The sequence below is a fragment of the Anoplophora glabripennis genome, unplaced genomic scaffold (genome assembly GCF_000390285.2).
Source record: "Anoplophora glabripennis isolate ALB-LARVAE unplaced genomic scaffold, Agla_2.0 scaffold746, whole genome shotgun sequence".
NCBI classification, from domain to species: domain Eukaryota; kingdom Metazoa; phylum Arthropoda; class Insecta; order Coleoptera; family Cerambycidae; genus Anoplophora; species Anoplophora glabripennis.
In genome coordinates this window covers 201,308-217,997 of record NW_019416820.1, presented here as the reverse complement: position 1 = coordinate 217,997, position 16,690 = coordinate 201,308, and the positions used below count along the sequence as shown (strand labels likewise).

General features: G+C 30.3%; 1 protein-coding gene across 2 annotated transcripts; it reads right to left on the bottom strand.

Annotated features, from left to right (window-relative positions):
- On the bottom strand, nucleotides 1–15,810 carry LOC108914726 (hemocyte protein-glutamine gamma-glutamyltransferase). 2 transcript variants are annotated; one of them, XM_018720595.1, is made up of 9 exons: nucleotides 15,740–15,810; nucleotides 14,880–14,949; nucleotides 6,343–6,550; nucleotides 2,955–3,193; nucleotides 2,631–2,900; nucleotides 2,316–2,578; nucleotides 1,725–2,060; nucleotides 1,048–1,647; nucleotides 1–722 (listed from the first exon to the last, which is right to left on the bottom strand). In XM_018720595.1, exons 2-9 carry the CDS (start codon nucleotides 14,946–14,948, stop codon nucleotides 494–496), a joined length of 2,214 nt encoding a protein of 737 aa, XP_018576111.1. In that variant the 5' UTR covers nucleotide 14,949; nucleotides 15,740–15,810; the 3' UTR covers nucleotides 1–493. The 2 variants fall into 2 exon arrangements, with proteins under 2 accessions (XP_018576111.1, XP_018576112.1); XM_018720596.1 differs by lacking the exons at nucleotides 14,880–14,949; nucleotides 15,740–15,810 and adding an exon at nucleotides 8,455–8,697.
- Nucleotides 15,811–16,690: the final 880 nt, after the last annotated feature.

The window sequence follows — 16,690 nt, the reverse complement described above, 5'->3', positions numbered from 1 at the left end:
TTTAAGACTTTAATTTCGTTTATTTCCAAAAATCTTAGTAATATATAAATAGGTACAAAATATACTTAACGGTAAATATAAACTTTCTATGTGTCTACTTGTTAGTACAAAATACCTAGTTTGAGCTAAAACTAATACCCTATTATCTAATTTTATTTGAAACGATTTGCTCGTAAGTAACTAAAATTAACAATACAAACAATAATATACATATCACGCATCATTTCTTTTCTCTGACTCGTAGTCAGATTTACAGCAAAATAAATTTTGTTATTGTTACCGAATTGATTGAGTAACAATTTTTTTCATAAATTTACTCTTCCTGACCCAACCAAGTCTTGTCCAATGTCAATTTCAACCACGATACCACCAATAACATACCACGTTACCGACAACAGTACCTACTTCTTAAAAAAAAAAAACGATCTTTAAAACTGCCTTTGAACTTTAGCTTGAAGTTTACTTCGCATAGAACACCTAAAAAATGCAAATCCTACACGATTTGCACTTTTGTACTCGCGTTGATATTGTGGATCTGCCTCGACGTGAAGTTAACCACGATTTTCCTCTCTCCCTTCTTCTTCGCGGTGAACGTTTCGGTTTCTGTGACCACCTCTTTAGGATTGACGTTTCTGAATTTTATAGTTCTGGGCTTTTGATGACCAGGGCCTTCTACGACGTACACGCATTCGGTCAAAGGGATGTTCAAAGGATTTTGAAAGCTGAAGAAGCGAAACATTATTGAGATTGCTTTAAGAGAAATTAGGATAAGTATAATTTCTGAGCAAAATTTTCATGTTCTGTAATGTTTTCGTTTAATTTATTAATTTTTTATCAATTTAATTGAATAATGGGTTCATTTGATTTGTGTTTATCCCAGCTTTTGTGTACAATTAATAGCATTTCGCCCAAGGTAAGTAAATTGCTCTCCATACTTTTTAAATGTGATATACAGAAAGCAAAAAAAACTATTTTTCCAGTTAATTTAACTTGTAACAGAATTTCGCCAACTTTTAACCAAAAAAAATGAAGTGTTTAAAACCTTACCTAAAGCTGACGACACACGGCTCCCCTACTTTACATTGCCCTGGAACATTTAACGTCATTTGCGGCAATATAAGAGTAAAGTCATCCTCTTCGCTCCATGTTTGCTTAGTCTCCTCCACCGTAGCAATTGCATAGACCTTTATAAAATTATGATCGACCAGTTTATCCAAATATTCACCGGGCGTAATCGTCATCGACAAAGTATCTTCCTGCCCTGGTTTCAACTTGAAAGAGCTTGGACGGGACTTCTTAATATCATTAGCCGTGTTTCCTCTGTAATATATCGAACTGGCGGACAAAACTGCTTTAATAGTTCTCTCTTCATTGGCCTTGTTGTGCAATTTCACCACGACGTTGAAATCTTCTCCAAACGGCACCGTATCAATGTCTATTAGATCGAAGAAGACGTCCTCTTTGTCTTTGTTGGGAAGCCTGTAGAACTCCTGGGCACGCGGTATGCCTCTAGCGGCGTTGTAGACCGCCAAACGTTCCGCTTCTGAACCCTCTTTATTTTTGTATATAAAAGTCACGTCCAGCAGATCGCTATCGCCGTTGTCGTCAGTGGGGCCTAGTTTCTTGGTCAAAATCTTCCGTCCAACACTAAAAAAGCATACATTACTATCTAATATATCTTTAATCAATCAAAATCTTAATAAATAAGCAACATTTTGACTTACTGATATTTGTTGACGGATATCCTGCTGAATCCCCAGTCCGACTCTTCGTCTTCCTTGAAATGCACCACGTCGGCGTTTACTTCAGAGAACACAAATGGGGTGTCATACAAGTACCCCACTTCTCCTCTCTTCACGGCTGCCACGGAAGCGGGCCCGCATCTCATGACCTTGTCACTTTCTTCTTGGGGAGTGGCGTCGATGATTTGCCAACCACCGTAACCTGGAGGTAGGTCAGGTCTGGTCATCCAGACGTCGTTCCAGACGTGGAAATTCCAACAGGAGTCAGATTCACCCTCTGGACCGTCCTCGATTTTGTTACCAAATAGGTCGAAATATCTGCAAAGGGAAACAATGATTTCAGTGTTTTGAAAATGAAACTTAAGAGAAAAAATTGTAATTTGTAATACATAGTAAAGTTTTTATTTTTTGTATTACGTATTATACGTTTCCCACGGTTTTAAATAGATATATTGGAATAAAAATGGATCCGACTTCTGTTCTTTGTGACGTCAATTATAGGCAACCCCAATTTCTAATCTCACAATTTAAATTATATTAAAATAGCAAAAATTCAAGTTTTCTAATACTCACTTATCTACTGTCATAGATCTGTTGGTGTCATGCGCAGATATGTAGTTGGTCGTTGACCTGCAAGGCAAGCCCAGAGCCCTACAGATGGTGACCGTGACCGCAGAAAACACCCAACACTGCCCATATTTAACTGGAGTTCCTCCAGTGCTCAGATATTGTTCCAAAATAGCTGTAGACCCAGTCCAGGCGTGTGGTGAGGTACCATCGCCGTATTCACCGTCCCACTTGCCTTCTAGAAGACCATCGTCGTCTTTGGAATTGATCTAGAATCAGATTAGTTAAATATCGGTCAAGGGCGACTAGAGCAGAACTTACTATGGCTGACAGGGCTCTAGCTATAAGCACAGGAGACCCTCTGCCTTCAGTGGCGAGTCCGGATTTCTCCAGAAGGAAAACAGCCGCAGGTAGAGATATCTCGTCGAATTGACCGAAGATCCAGTGTTTGCCCGTGGGGTTCTTGAAGGTGCCACACCAAATTTTACCAGTTTCGTTTAAAATATACTCTTCTCTTTCGTCTTCGTTTTCCATGTAGACGCTGTCTTCTGGACACCATGGGTTAAATATGATGTAAATATCATCAGGAACCTAAGAATGTTTTTGTAGAATAAACGATATCATAAATCAAGAAGTAGCACTCACTTTGTAGTCTCTACGATTTCCTCTATGTTTTTCTCCAGCTATGTTGGTCTGGATCGAGCAGCTCCATATTCCAATTTGGGCCGTAGGCGGTATTCGAACTTGAAGCACGACGCTATTTGTTTGTGCATTAGTTGAATTAAGGATACCTCCCCACAAATTTGGGTCTTCAGGAAAACGTCTCACTTTTGCACGAAGTGGCAGCACCGCTCTAGTACCACGAATGGTGTTCGGTTTCGGACCTAGGAAAGCACGCAATAATAATAAAACATAATAATTAGTCTCCTTTGGATCATAAAATAGGCGCCACGACATTTTTCAACCTTGGCTATCTCTGGCTTATCTATCATAATTTAGTCAAAGCATATTCTATCATTATCATTATGCAAAATCAATTACAAAATGCTATATGCATATTAAATATTTCATGGAATTATTTTGGTGTAAGTAAGTAAGTAAAAACCATGTATTTAATTGAAGATATAAATGAAAAAGAAGAAAATAACTAGCGATATAAACTAATGCGAAAAATTAAAGGGTCAAAAGAATTTCCGAAATTTTTCCATGATTTTTGACAGACTGTATTTTGGTGAAAAATGGTCGTATCGGGAATTAAAAGAAAGCATTTTGAAGCTATAAGATTCTAGTTTATATATCTTTCGTGCGAAATTTTTTAGGAGCTACGGTTATCATGCAATTCTAGGAGGTAGCGCGACAAAAAATTTTGCAAATTGCAAAAGTCCACGGACTTGGATAATTCTTTTTTTTTTTTTTCATGGACCAGGTAGCTTGTTTATTCAGCTTCAATTTCCTTTTTTTTAACTTTCGATACACCCATTTTTCATCGAAATATCTAACTTTTAATAGAAAAAATTCCTTTTGTCTTGAATCATCGATATCTCGGTGACAAATGGTCGTACAGAGAATTGAAGGGCAGTTTCCAAAACTGGAATAAATTTTATAAAACATGCTGCCGCAACTTTTCGTAATTTTTTTTTTTTTTCATCTTTTGCACGAATTTAAAAAAACAGGAAAAAAAGGGTAATTTATGGTTTTTTAGAAAATTGAAGGCTAAATTAGAAATATTCACGAAATGATCGATCTAGCGAACTGTTTCTTTGTTTCAAACAATCAAACATTTGAAAAAAATGAAACACTTCATAATCATGATTAAAATGGAGAAAAAATTTGTTGAGGTTTTCTAACATGTTTACCACAAATAAGTAACGTTTAAATTGATGAAAAAAAAAATGAAATGTTTTTTTCAGAGAAGAGAAAGGGTAGTTTTGAAAAAAAAAAACTGTTTTTTAAGTGATTACAGACTGTACAAAAATTAATTAGAAATTTTTCTCAAAAAGACTAATTTTAATTTAATTAAAAGTTGATGAACAGAAGCATAGGACGAAAAAGCCGAATCGTGCTGGACACAATTAGATTTTGTTCAATGCCTAGAAGGTTAAAAAAAAACAAAAAAAAACTTCTCGAAAATTTTTCGAAACGTTTTTTTTTTCAATTTATTAGTTATTTGTGGTAAAAATGTGAGAAAAACCTCAAAAAAAAATTTTTCCATTTTAATCATGATTATAAAGTGTTTAAGCTCAAAAAACTTGACCCTTTAATTTTTTTCAAAACATTGACTGCTTGAAACAAAGAAACTGTTCGCTAGAACAAGATGAAACTTCACAGGGTTCTTCTGGGTATATAGAACTGTAAAATTCATGATTAAGATTAGTCATTTCGTGAATATTTCTAATTTAGCCGTAAATTTTCTGAAAAACAATAAATTAGACAAAAGGATCATTTTCCATTAAAAGTCCGATATTTCGATGAAACATGGTTGTATCGAAATTTATAAAGAAGAAAATTGCAGCTGAATAAACAAGCTATATGGTCCATGCAATGGCTTTGCTGAAAAAAAATTTTTCAAATCCAAGGACTCGGGAAAGGAAAAAAAAAATTTTTGTCGAACTATTTCTTAGAATTTCATGATAACCGTAGCTCCTAAAAAATTTCAACCGAAAGATCTAAAAACTAGAATCTTAGAGCTTCAAAATGTTTTTGTTTTAATTCCCGGTACGACCATTTTTCACCTTAAAAAATCACGGAAAAATTTCGGAAATTCTTTTGACCAATTAATTTTTTGCATTTGTTTATATGAGCTTAAAATTGTTAGGAGAAAAGTTGAAGAAGAAGCTTTAACTTGCTTCATAAGAAATATAAAAACATTAATGCTGTTACAGCGAATTATAGAAATTACTAATAAATTAATAATTAATTCACAGATATCATTACAATTACAATTTGATCTACGAAATAAAAAGATGTATCGTTATGATGAATATTAATGGAAAAAAATAAAAATAAAAAAATAAAAAATAAATAAAATAAAATAAAATAAATTGGTTCCATTAATTTTTTTGATAGCAAGAACTTATGATACTTCTGGTTTTATCCTGTGGAAATATAAGAGAAAACAAATGGGGAACTACTATACAAACTTAGAATTCTAAAGATATTCATGGAATTTCTAGGGAAATTCATATGGAAAGTCCAAGATATTCTGGAAGAGGCTTGCTGCGTGCCATAAATCAGAAATACAAGATTTGATCTGTGGTTAATATGTTGGAAGTATACATATAATGTATTGTTGTCATTGGTTTCTATAAGGAAATATTAATATTTACATATCTTCAATACGGGACTCACCAACCAATTTTTTGTTTTTTCATATTCCTAATAATAGTAGCGTAAAATACTGGGTTGTGTTGATAATCGAAGGACTGAAGAAAACTAGGTTTTCTTCTTGCTTTTAATGGAACTTTTATTCAAAAAAATGTTGAACATTGACACATGACATATTATTACATCCTTGATATTATTAATAAAATTACTATTCAAGGCTTCATTGAAATATATAGAATTATAAGAAATATATATGAAATTTCCAACAGGTTGTATGAACAAAACATATGTATTCCTTTTACTAAAGGAAAAGCTAGCGTTCATTTAGCTTCGAATCAATAAAAATCAAAGCAAAACCTTATATTCCAAGTAGAAGATAATCTTTCATTTCATATGAATAAACCCAAACATCTATTTCTCACATGAAATAGATGCTTCAGCATTTTGGAGCAGACTACAGTCGTAATATGTTTCCCGGTTGTTAAGATGTTCCGAAGTAAAAGCATTTCGTTATCCATATGAATTGAAGGTTTTTCATTTATTCCGACCTTTTACTGATAGTAAAAGCATTTACTAGAAAGCACACTTTCAGCAAGTGCTCCATTTTTATTCCTAGGAGCCACTGCTGCTTGCGTATAAATATGTATAACACATTTGCCCTCAAATGAGATCCATTTCATTTTGAAAAGTTGATATGGTACGTGCTTACCAAATTCAAATCTGACTCTGACGATATCGGCATCTTGGTTGAAAGGTCTATTAAATTGTATTGCCATCGCGAATGTGGCGCCTCTTCTTAGGACCGGCGTAGGTGGATTAGCTTTCACCAAGTCGTACTCGTCGGTGTGATGGAGTTTCGCATTTTCCATGCAGTAGAATTCAGTGTTGGTTACCGACAAGGGCTCCATTTTGCGAACCTAGAATAAAAGTTACTTCCATCAACGTTACGTCAGTACTAAGTATATTGATACAGGTTCAGTGTATTTACTTGAGTTCGCAGTTTGCGTCAGTAATATGCAAAAGATTAATGGGCTCATATAAATAAGTTTTCATTGATCTGTTGGCGTGATAAATTGAAAAACTTGAGTTAATCGAATTTTGAAATGAACCAGAACCTCTACGTTTATTTTTATGTTCTTTGATACCAAAAATCTAGTTACGCAAAGGGTATCCAACTTTACAGACAAGATTCCTAAATGTAATAATTTAATGAAACTAATGTAATAATGTAGTAATTTAATGAAATATCTTGTACTTTTGTCGCTCTAACATCGCCCATGACAGAGACAACACGTAGAAAAAGGATTGTTTCATCAGTACAAAATTATATACAGAAAAGTGTGAAAAGTATTAAATATGAGTAGATTATTGATTTTTTTACTCTTATAATAAATTAAAAATTAAATAATAGCAAAAGTATTAGAATTTGCTATGTTACTTTTATTCAAACAAGTATTGCGAAATAAGCATCAGCTAAATTAATAAAAAAACTTTTTTTCAGAGCCAAAAAAATATCATTAAGTAAAGTGTAAATTTTCCTTAATAAATAACTGTTCCAAAACGCTTTTAACATAACTTGTTCTAGTGGATACAAAACAACATTCCCATTTTTTATATTTTTTCTATTTTTAATATAGACTACCTTAAGTTGACACCGCGAAACTTATGTCGTGGAAAATGTTTGTAATTTAACTTGAAACGTAATAAATGTATTTCAAAATTACAGGTAACAAGTTTATAGATACTACGTTTCATATTTCCTAATTTGGTATTTTCTAGTACCACATATTGCCGATCTCATTAGAAATTATGTAGAAAATAAGTAACATTTAATATGTCAATAAATCAGTTACCATTAATCTCTACAAAATAGTACTGGCTACTACTACTAAGTACCACTAAAACCTCTTGATTTTCTCTCCATTTTTTTTAAATTGATCATTTTTATAATTAAATTATTTATATATTTATTTAAAAATTATATAAATTTATAGCAGCAACATCAAAGACTTGTTTAACTTAATTTACATAATAAACTAGGAATTCCTGCAACTTATTGGTGTTTTAATGTAAAATGTCTAATTATTAACATTTTGTAATTTAATTATTTTTTCAATCTAATCACGTTATTCAAGTTTTTTAGAATATTTTAATTATAGTTACTTAACTATGTATTTTTTAAATCACTTGTTTTATTTACAAAGAAATATAATATATTTTATATAATTCGCCAAATTCGTCAAAATTATTAAATCTATTGCTATATGCATGCATAGTCAATAGTAACATCTACAATTTGAAAAAAATAATCATTAATTTTACTGATATTTTACAGATAAAAATTAAATGTAAGATAAAAAACTATTTTCAATAAAACGTATAAAATAACAATAAATTATAAATTTTCTGGAAACGTCTTTACAAAAGTTCTGCTGTTTATTTAAAAATAAAACCAATATTTCACATATAATTTTCGTGCTTACCCTAAATTTTAACATGACATGAAAAAAAATGACTATTTAAAAAAAATCAGCTGTTTCTAACTCTAATAATTCCAAAATAGGCTTGCTTAACCTGCTTCTGTAGATATTAACAAAATATTTGTAGTAATAGATATTAAATATATATTTTATCGGTATAATAATTTGTTATATCAAAATAACTAGGTACTCATTTTTCAATTAATAGATAAAATATTCCTAAATTTATAAATGTGTAAATATTTAATTTTATTTCAACAAAATTAATACTTTGAGATAACAGGTTTAAAAACGTTTAAGTCATAATTGCAATAATTATAATACGGAAACATTGTCTCTACCTTGACAATCGGCGAAAATGTAATACCACAAAGTACATAAGCACAACTGGAACTGACACTAACCGATCGCGACTCATGTATAAATTCGATCCTACTATGCCCCCCGTTTTTTTTTTAACTCTGCCAGACCACACTGATTCGAATGCAAATATTTATAAACAAACTGCAAGCGGTAGGGGCCATGGGAATTTTTTAAAAGCTCTACTATACACCACTACAAGTTGAACATTGAACTTGAACTGATTCCTGGACTGTTTTGGAGCAAATAACTCAGTCTCCAACTAGATGAAAAAATTTCACAATCTCATGAGTTTGTGCTGTAACAAAGTGTTAGTCAGACCGCGTAGTTTTCTTTCCGAGAAGTATGATCCAAATGTAAGGAGAGGAACCTTGAGTATGAGATGTGTTGACCATTTTTAAGTCACAAAGAAATACTTAGTTTTACCTTGACAAAGGAATTGTTAAAACGCATTTTATTTTCGTAAAAATTTTACTGATCTGAAGCGCTTGCAATTATTTCTCAGTTGATTGCCAAAAAAAACTTGTTCTTTAATTAAGGCGACTTTGTCAACAACCAGAAGCGCAGGTTAATCAAAATACAATCCAGTACATGTCAAATTTATGTAATTTCTGCAAATCTGCCGATATTTGTTTATGTAGTAGAAGCAAGTAGTACTAGTATAGGTCGTTCAAGGTTAATGAGGTGTGAGGTAAATATATTTATGGAAATTATTACCTATTTAAGGCAATTTGAATCTTATTTTTACTATTCTTCTCTTATTACTTTAAATGTCAGAGGTGATATCCTAGAAATTAACAAAAAAAAAAAACTGGATGTCGCAAATATGAAACCCTTCCATTTAAAGAGAAGCCTGTCGATGTATGCTAAAAATACTTTTGATTATAAAAAATTTGTTGTAAAAGAATCCGGAGATTATTTTTTTACATTTCTAAAAACCAAAACCAATAACCAAGGGAATAAATTTTTTACGTTCAAAATTTTAATGTAGCTTAATTTTCATACTTTTATTTTCATACATAAAATAAAAATATTATATAAAAAAAAGAGTTTTGCTGCCGATAAGTTTTCGAAAAATTGTCAAATTCTTTTCAATTTATTCTCACTCTCTTGTGTTATTACTACCACTGGGTTTATAAGCTAATACTGATAGTATTTTATCAAATTTGATACATCTGTTTCCAATTATTATTAAAAATATTATTAAAAAATTATTTAATTAATATACACATGAGCGACACATTTTGTTTTGTCCAGAATTGAACTAGATCCTATAGTTACAATGTATTTTCTAGATTTGTTTTGCTAGGTATCTCACATGTAGAAATACGAGTTAACTGAAAATTTCTATTTTTTAATGTTTATCATAATTTGATACAAAATAAGGACATCCGCCTGAATTGATCCAAAGTATTAGGATTATTTTTACTGATAAGTTTATATTTTCAAATTTAATTGACCTTTCACACATCAAACTTTATCAAATTAAATTAGGCTTGCTCTCATTCAAGTAATTTAAAACAATATTAATGTGTTATTTGTTATCTTAATTGTTCTTCAAATGATCTAACAAAAAAATAAGTATTAATAGAAAATAGTTGACATATTTTACATATGAGACAAAAATGTATTTTCATTTGCATCTAAAAGATATTAACTTAGTTCAAATAAATTTTAAAAATTTTGCTCACCTAACAAATTAAATCAAACGATGTTCTTTGATATCAAAAATGCAAAAGATATTTGACCCATCGCGGATATACTTACGTTTTAGTCTTTTTCAAAGAACAATTACAATAAAAAAATTCATTCATTCATGTCAAATAATTTTTGCGTACCTAGATTTTTCATATCAAAAAACATTTTTTGATTTCATTTGATAAGATAATATATTTTTTTGAATTAGCTTAAAATAAAATAAAAGTATTCTACAAGAGGTAATAATACAACATTTATATTTTTAGAAAATAAAACGAATATGTTCCAGTTTTGAAAATTGTAGAGTCCGTCCCTGGCAACATTATCATAAGACAATAAAATCAGACGATTTTACGATGTTTTCACCACATTAAAATTGGAGGAAGACACAATTTGATTGTGGTGATGTTAATGTATCTAGATTATATTTAACCCGGCCTTGTGTAAAAATAACATCGTATTCTTACGAAACAAGCCCGGATCAATACTGTGAATCAAATCTTTGATTCATACAAATGCGGATATATATAAAAAAACATTTCCCACGACGTCCTGCTAAACCGCAAGATTCACTTAAACCATGTTTTGTTTGTATGATACGTAATAAGCGCCATAAATCTTTAATAAAATATGAATATGAATATATTCAAATTCAAACTGTATAAGGTGTTTTTCTATTAAGGTTCCGATTTTTGGCACCGATACGCTCTAGGTCTAGAGTAATCACAAAATATGACTGATTAATGCTGGCATACCAGATAGTTTTGGCTAGAACTGCTAGAATTATTTTCAAACGATGAAATTACAACAAAATATTAAGATTTACAGCGGTAGCTTTATAGTTCTGTGAAGACGAAGACAAAAATCTATTTTGTTTTTGGTTTTGGGTCTAGTTAAACATTGTGTCCAAGAAACGTATACGAGAAGTACGCTATTAAAAATTGAATTTGCATAGACCTTTTACATATTTGCAATGATTTTTATTGACAAAAATTATTTATTATGCATTTGAGAGTACTTATACAGGCTGTTATAAATTCGCTTCTCACTACAGGGATCTCGGAAACAGTAAGAGATACGAAATAGCTTAAATGGGGGCAAAGTTGCGTAATCAGGAGACCAACATTATGCCTCTAAAAAATCAAGGCTAACATGATTAGTTTTCGAAATATTTGAAAAAAAGAAACGAAATTTTGGAAATCCATTTTTGTTTTATTTCAGCCTTGTTTGAGGTGATATTGAAAAAAGAAGAGCCCTTTCTCATGGCAACTTTTTGCTCTCTATCGAATGGCATAATCAATTTTTTTATGTAACGTTTCATCTCTTCAGGGCCATCATCAACTCAGTTCTTTTGGAGAATCAACAAAAATTAATAATCTAGTTGTTGGGAGCTGGGAGTTACTTAGAAAATAGACTTTTTTTTTAAATATCATTTGCCTCTAACAGTTTTAGCACCTTTACTCCTGGACTATTAGTTTATTTTACATTTAATAGAGGTTTTTATAAGTTTATATGACATCATCTTATTATCTTTATGCGACAGTTTCAATTTATCTGTAAAAAAAATATATTTTTCTTTGATATTTCATAACTAATAATACTTAAATTCCAGTCACATCAATCTCGGCGTAATTAAAAGTGATTTAAATCAAAACATTTATGCTTTAAAATATAACTCGTTACTTATGTAACAATTATTTTCCCTGTATGTCATTGCGTTGTTTCTAGTTCTTATTAGAATAATTTAATAATTCTGAAACAAGCGGCAAGTCTCACATATTTAAATTCATGTCACATTCATAATTTATTTAATGCGAATTGTAAACATTTATGTTAACATTGTATGCATAACAGACGGAGCTTTAGGAGTACCATGTATTTTTTACACTGATATATCCCCGATATATTTTTATGCAAAAATAAAATTATGAATACCCAACCGATTTCCAAGGATCTGCTTTCCTTCAATTAACTAGTAGATAATTATCTACCGAGGAAGAGTGCTACATGTCTATGGACACATCTGTTCTGTAAAATATTTTTGCAGAAACTGATGCAATTGTAGTTTAAATACTGAGTTTGTGCTGAAATATTGCAACAGATTATTAAATCGCTTGCGGGAAAATACTGATCCCAGTTACTTCCCACGAAATCTACTGGGAAGTCAGAATTGTGTCTAGACTAGCTTAGAACAAACTGAGATTTCCAGTGAATCCAAACTTTTCCCTTTGGTCTATATAAGAAGACCCCACTTACCTATTTATATTGTAATCGTGAAATGTTAATACCAAGAATCCATACGCGCTCGTGTTCAATATTAATTCCGAAAAAGGAAATTGCTAACCGCTAACCCAATTTTTAATGTTTGCTTTAACGTAAGTGTGTTAAGCTTTATGCGATGTTACCATGTATTATGCATGTCTTCTGGTAATTTGCCTGAAAATCCGTTAATGTTGCCCAATCTGATATAAAAATGACGCTTTTCGAGATACCTACGCATGGAAAAGTAATTAAAATTAAAAATAACAAAACTTCTTCTGAACAAACGCAAAATTCTTTCTTTGTATTTACTGAGAAAACTCAAATTTGTATATAAAAATTAAAATATATTGTTTTGTATGGCTTTCTTTTTATGAACTTTGTGAACAGAGAATATTGAAAACATTCTTTAGTTTTTATTTTTCTAAAACGCCAAGTAAAGTGCACATACATATAGGTAATTATAAAAATTGTGGGAAATTACATAGACTTTTTACATATTTGCAATGATTTTCGTAAATAAAAAATGTAAATGAATATACAATTTCACTTTTTTCTTAAAATTGCAAACGTTTCGAACACCTTTATTGTGACTTTCTCAAGGCTATAAATAAAACACTGTAAGGATTACATACTGTAAGGCAACAGAAACACATATTATTACATGTGTCTCTGTTGTCTTACAATGTTGTCTTATATAGTTTTATAGTCCAATTAAATAGGTCTTTAAATCGCAATTTTGGTAAACTTGCCTGAGTTTTTGATATAAGTTAGTTTGAGGTATATAATAATAGTAAGTGACAGTATTTTTTTAACCCCCGGCTAGAAGTGAAAAAAGATAAAGTAAAGGGGTTTTTCAATATAACGCAAAAGGGATAAGAGCTAGAAAAAAATATTCTCATAAAAGTTGTAGAGTTTAAAATTCTACATAAAAATTGACTTTTTCTTGTACTAAATATTAAAATTAACTGTGTTCGGGAGACTAGAAGTTTAGGGATGATTTCAGAAATTTAAAAAATCGTAACAAGCAGAAAAATGAATGAATTTTATAATTTTTTTTTCAATCTACTCTAAAAAATATAAATTGTCTTTTCAGAGAATTAGACATGGTTTTTAATTTTTAATAAAAAAAATTTCAATTTTTTAATAGTTAATTTTTATAATTTAATCTAAAACAATTTTCGACTGATTATTTAAAATAATGAAAAGTTGCTTTTGAAATTTTGTTTTCCGATAAAGATAAAAAATCACGAACGTTTTGTGAAATTGTTGTAACTTTTTTTATTAAGAATTAAAAAATATGTCTATTTCTCTGAAAGGATAGTTTATATTTTTAGAGCAGATTGAAAAAAATATATAAAATTCATTCTGCTTGTTATGACTTTCAAATTTCTGAAATCATCTTTTAACTTCTACTCTCGCTAACTCTATTAATTTTAAGAGTACAAAAAAATCAATAGACCGTTTTTATGTAGAATTTTAAACTCTAGGTCTTACCCCTTTTGCGTTATATTGAAAAAACCCTTTACCTTATCTTTTTTCACTCTTGGCCGGGGATTGAAAAAAAAAATACTAGAATTATTGCTCTACAACTTCTATCAGAAATTTTGAGTTGTCTTGAAAAAACCCTTTATTTTATCTTTTTCAACCCTTGTCGGTGGTTGAAAAAAAAACATTACTTTCACTTATTGTTATTATATATCTCAAACTAACATATAAAAAATTCAGACAAGTTGACCAAAATTGCGATTTAAAGGCCCATTTTATTGGACTATTTATATGTAACCTTTAAAAAGGCACAAAAATGCGTCGTTAGCAATTAAAAACAGAAGTTGTAGGTTTATAACATTTCAAGCTTATTGGAATTTAAGGTAATTTTACAAAAACATTTTTATGAGAGTATGACGCGAGGAAAAGATTCGCTAATTGCTTTTGAATCACATTTCAAACAACATCATATATGTATATTAATAATATATCTAGGTATTTTAACTATGCAAATAAAGGATGTTGGTTTCATTTTATATCTATATAATTTTGACTCATTAGGTATACCCATAAACATTTGTGAACAATGAAAGTCGTTTTTAAATAGTCACTTATAATAGCTCTTCTTTAAATATGACCAATACAGCATCCACTTATTTACGAAGAAAATTTTACGAAAAACTATTTTGAACCAAAGCCGACTTTGTTTCTTGGATAGTTTGTTACTTGTGAAAAAATTTAAAAAATTAATGAAATAAACCTCTGTGCCAAAAAGACCAGTCGAGGGTTATTTTTATGAGAATAGTTTCGCCTAATCAAAAATCTCGCATTGAAGAAAGCAGACAGATACAAAATTCAGTGCGAGATTTTTGGTGAGCCAAAACTTCATATTTTCAAACCTAAATAATGTATTGGTAATAATAATAAGTAATGATATAATTGAATTTTCACAATTACGTACCCTGGAATCCAAAAGACTGAACACCGATGAGAACCAAACCAACACGATCAGCAGGCTGCACCTAGACATCCTGGAAAACGAAATATTTCTCACTACAGCACAATTAACAGATACCTGAAGGGAAAAAGCATTCCTACCGTTATATAAGTAAGTTATTAGTTTAAAAATGGAAGATTAATAATTTATTTGAGTAAATCAACAGGCAGGTAGACAGCAATCGTTGGCACTTCTGAAATTCCAGAAGACAAGATTTATAGCTTTGTAATCCTGCCCCATATTTGCATTCAATGAAAAAGTAAACAGCAACACTGCTAAGTCTATCATTAAGTCGTTACCTTTTTAAAATCTTGATTGAATATTTGTTTAATAGACATAATATTGTTGCCGATTGCGACACGCGATATTTAACCAAATGAATATACATATATTGTATATGTTTTGCTGTTTGCAAGGTCGATATGTTCAGTAGGAAATGCCTAAAGCTTTCAATATATTTTTTTCAAAATGAATACACGAATTTCATTGTACGTTGCCTTTGTATATAATATTCATAAATTCAGAAAGGTGGCTTTTTAATATTTTGACATTGACATTGACTACCTAATTTATTTTATTAACTGATATTAAAAGCTTTTGGGAATTAATAAAATAGAACAAGTTATTTTTTTTATCACGCTTTCTATTGAAATAAAAAAAAGTATGTGGTTAGTTCTCAAATAAAATACCTAATTATAGTTTCTAATATTTTCCAGCACATTACCATGAATTAAAAAGTTATTTACTTTGTTATTTAATTTATTTTTACAGAAAAAGTTTTAAAACATTTAGTTTCACTTCAGTTACAACCATTTATAACTTACCTTAATTTCAAACTTACAACAGATATTTAACAATGCACTTCACTGGCAATTGGCAAATGTATCTTGTGGTGGTTAATAGTATACTGGCATATTCTTTCCCATCGCCAAACCACCGTCAGACGTTCAGTTATTTCTGCAGAATTTTTACGAATTCTGATAAAGAATAATTCTTACTACCGAACGCAATTAAATAATTGTTAGTTTGTGAATAGGAAACAAAATAAAATCCCTTTTCATAGACTTGGTATTGGTGAGTGGAAAAAACTCAAGAAAAAATTATGACATTGAAAAGCCGGTATATGTAAATAAACTAAAAGACAAAAATTGGGATTACCAAATATAAAAGAATATACAGGGTGTCCGAAAGCGAACGCCATGTTTTTAGTGTGGTTTTCTGAGATGAATATAAATTTTTTAGAATTAAAATCTGTTCAGTAGTTTTGAGAAAAAAATTCCGAAAGTTTGTCGATTTCGTCACTTTTTTCACATTAAATTGTAAATATCTCGGAAACAAAGCATTTTTCAAATTTTTGTCAAAGAACAAAAAGTGTTTAATTTGGTCCATTTTACAATAAAAAATTCAAAGCCATTCGGCTAGTAATTTTTTTTTACAACATTTTTGTTTATAGCAATTGACTGACCACGCCGAAAAATATAAAAAAATATATGTAAATTATCAAAAAAATACACTTCATAAAATAAAAAAAGTTTTATGCTGTAGGTTTTTGTTTTAAAAATTTAGTCGGTGCATGCCTTTTTTTAGGGGTGAACCGCTCGCCTATCATTTTGATCCGGGAAAACTACCGCTGACGTAAAATCCATTCGCTTCCATACACCCTGTATATAATTATATAGACAATTATTAAGTTGCTTCTGAGATTTTGGTCAGTGCCTGCATTATAAATGCCAACTGTTACAGGAAAACGACTTGTAGTTTTTTTTTACAAATGT

Coding starts and splice junctions, on each gene's coding strand:
- LOC108914726 (XM_018720595.1), bottom strand. CDS start 14,948: ATGTCTAGGTGCAGCCTGCTGATCGTGTTGGTTTGGTTCTCATCGGTG. Junction 3,194..6,342: donor CAGAGTCAGATTTGAATTTG/GTAAGCACGTAC, acceptor GTGCTTTCCTAG/GTCCGAAACCGAACACCATT. Junction 2,061..2,315: donor AGATCTATGACAGTAGATAA/GTGAGTATTAGA, acceptor TTCCCTTTGCAG/ATATTTCGACCTATTTGGTA.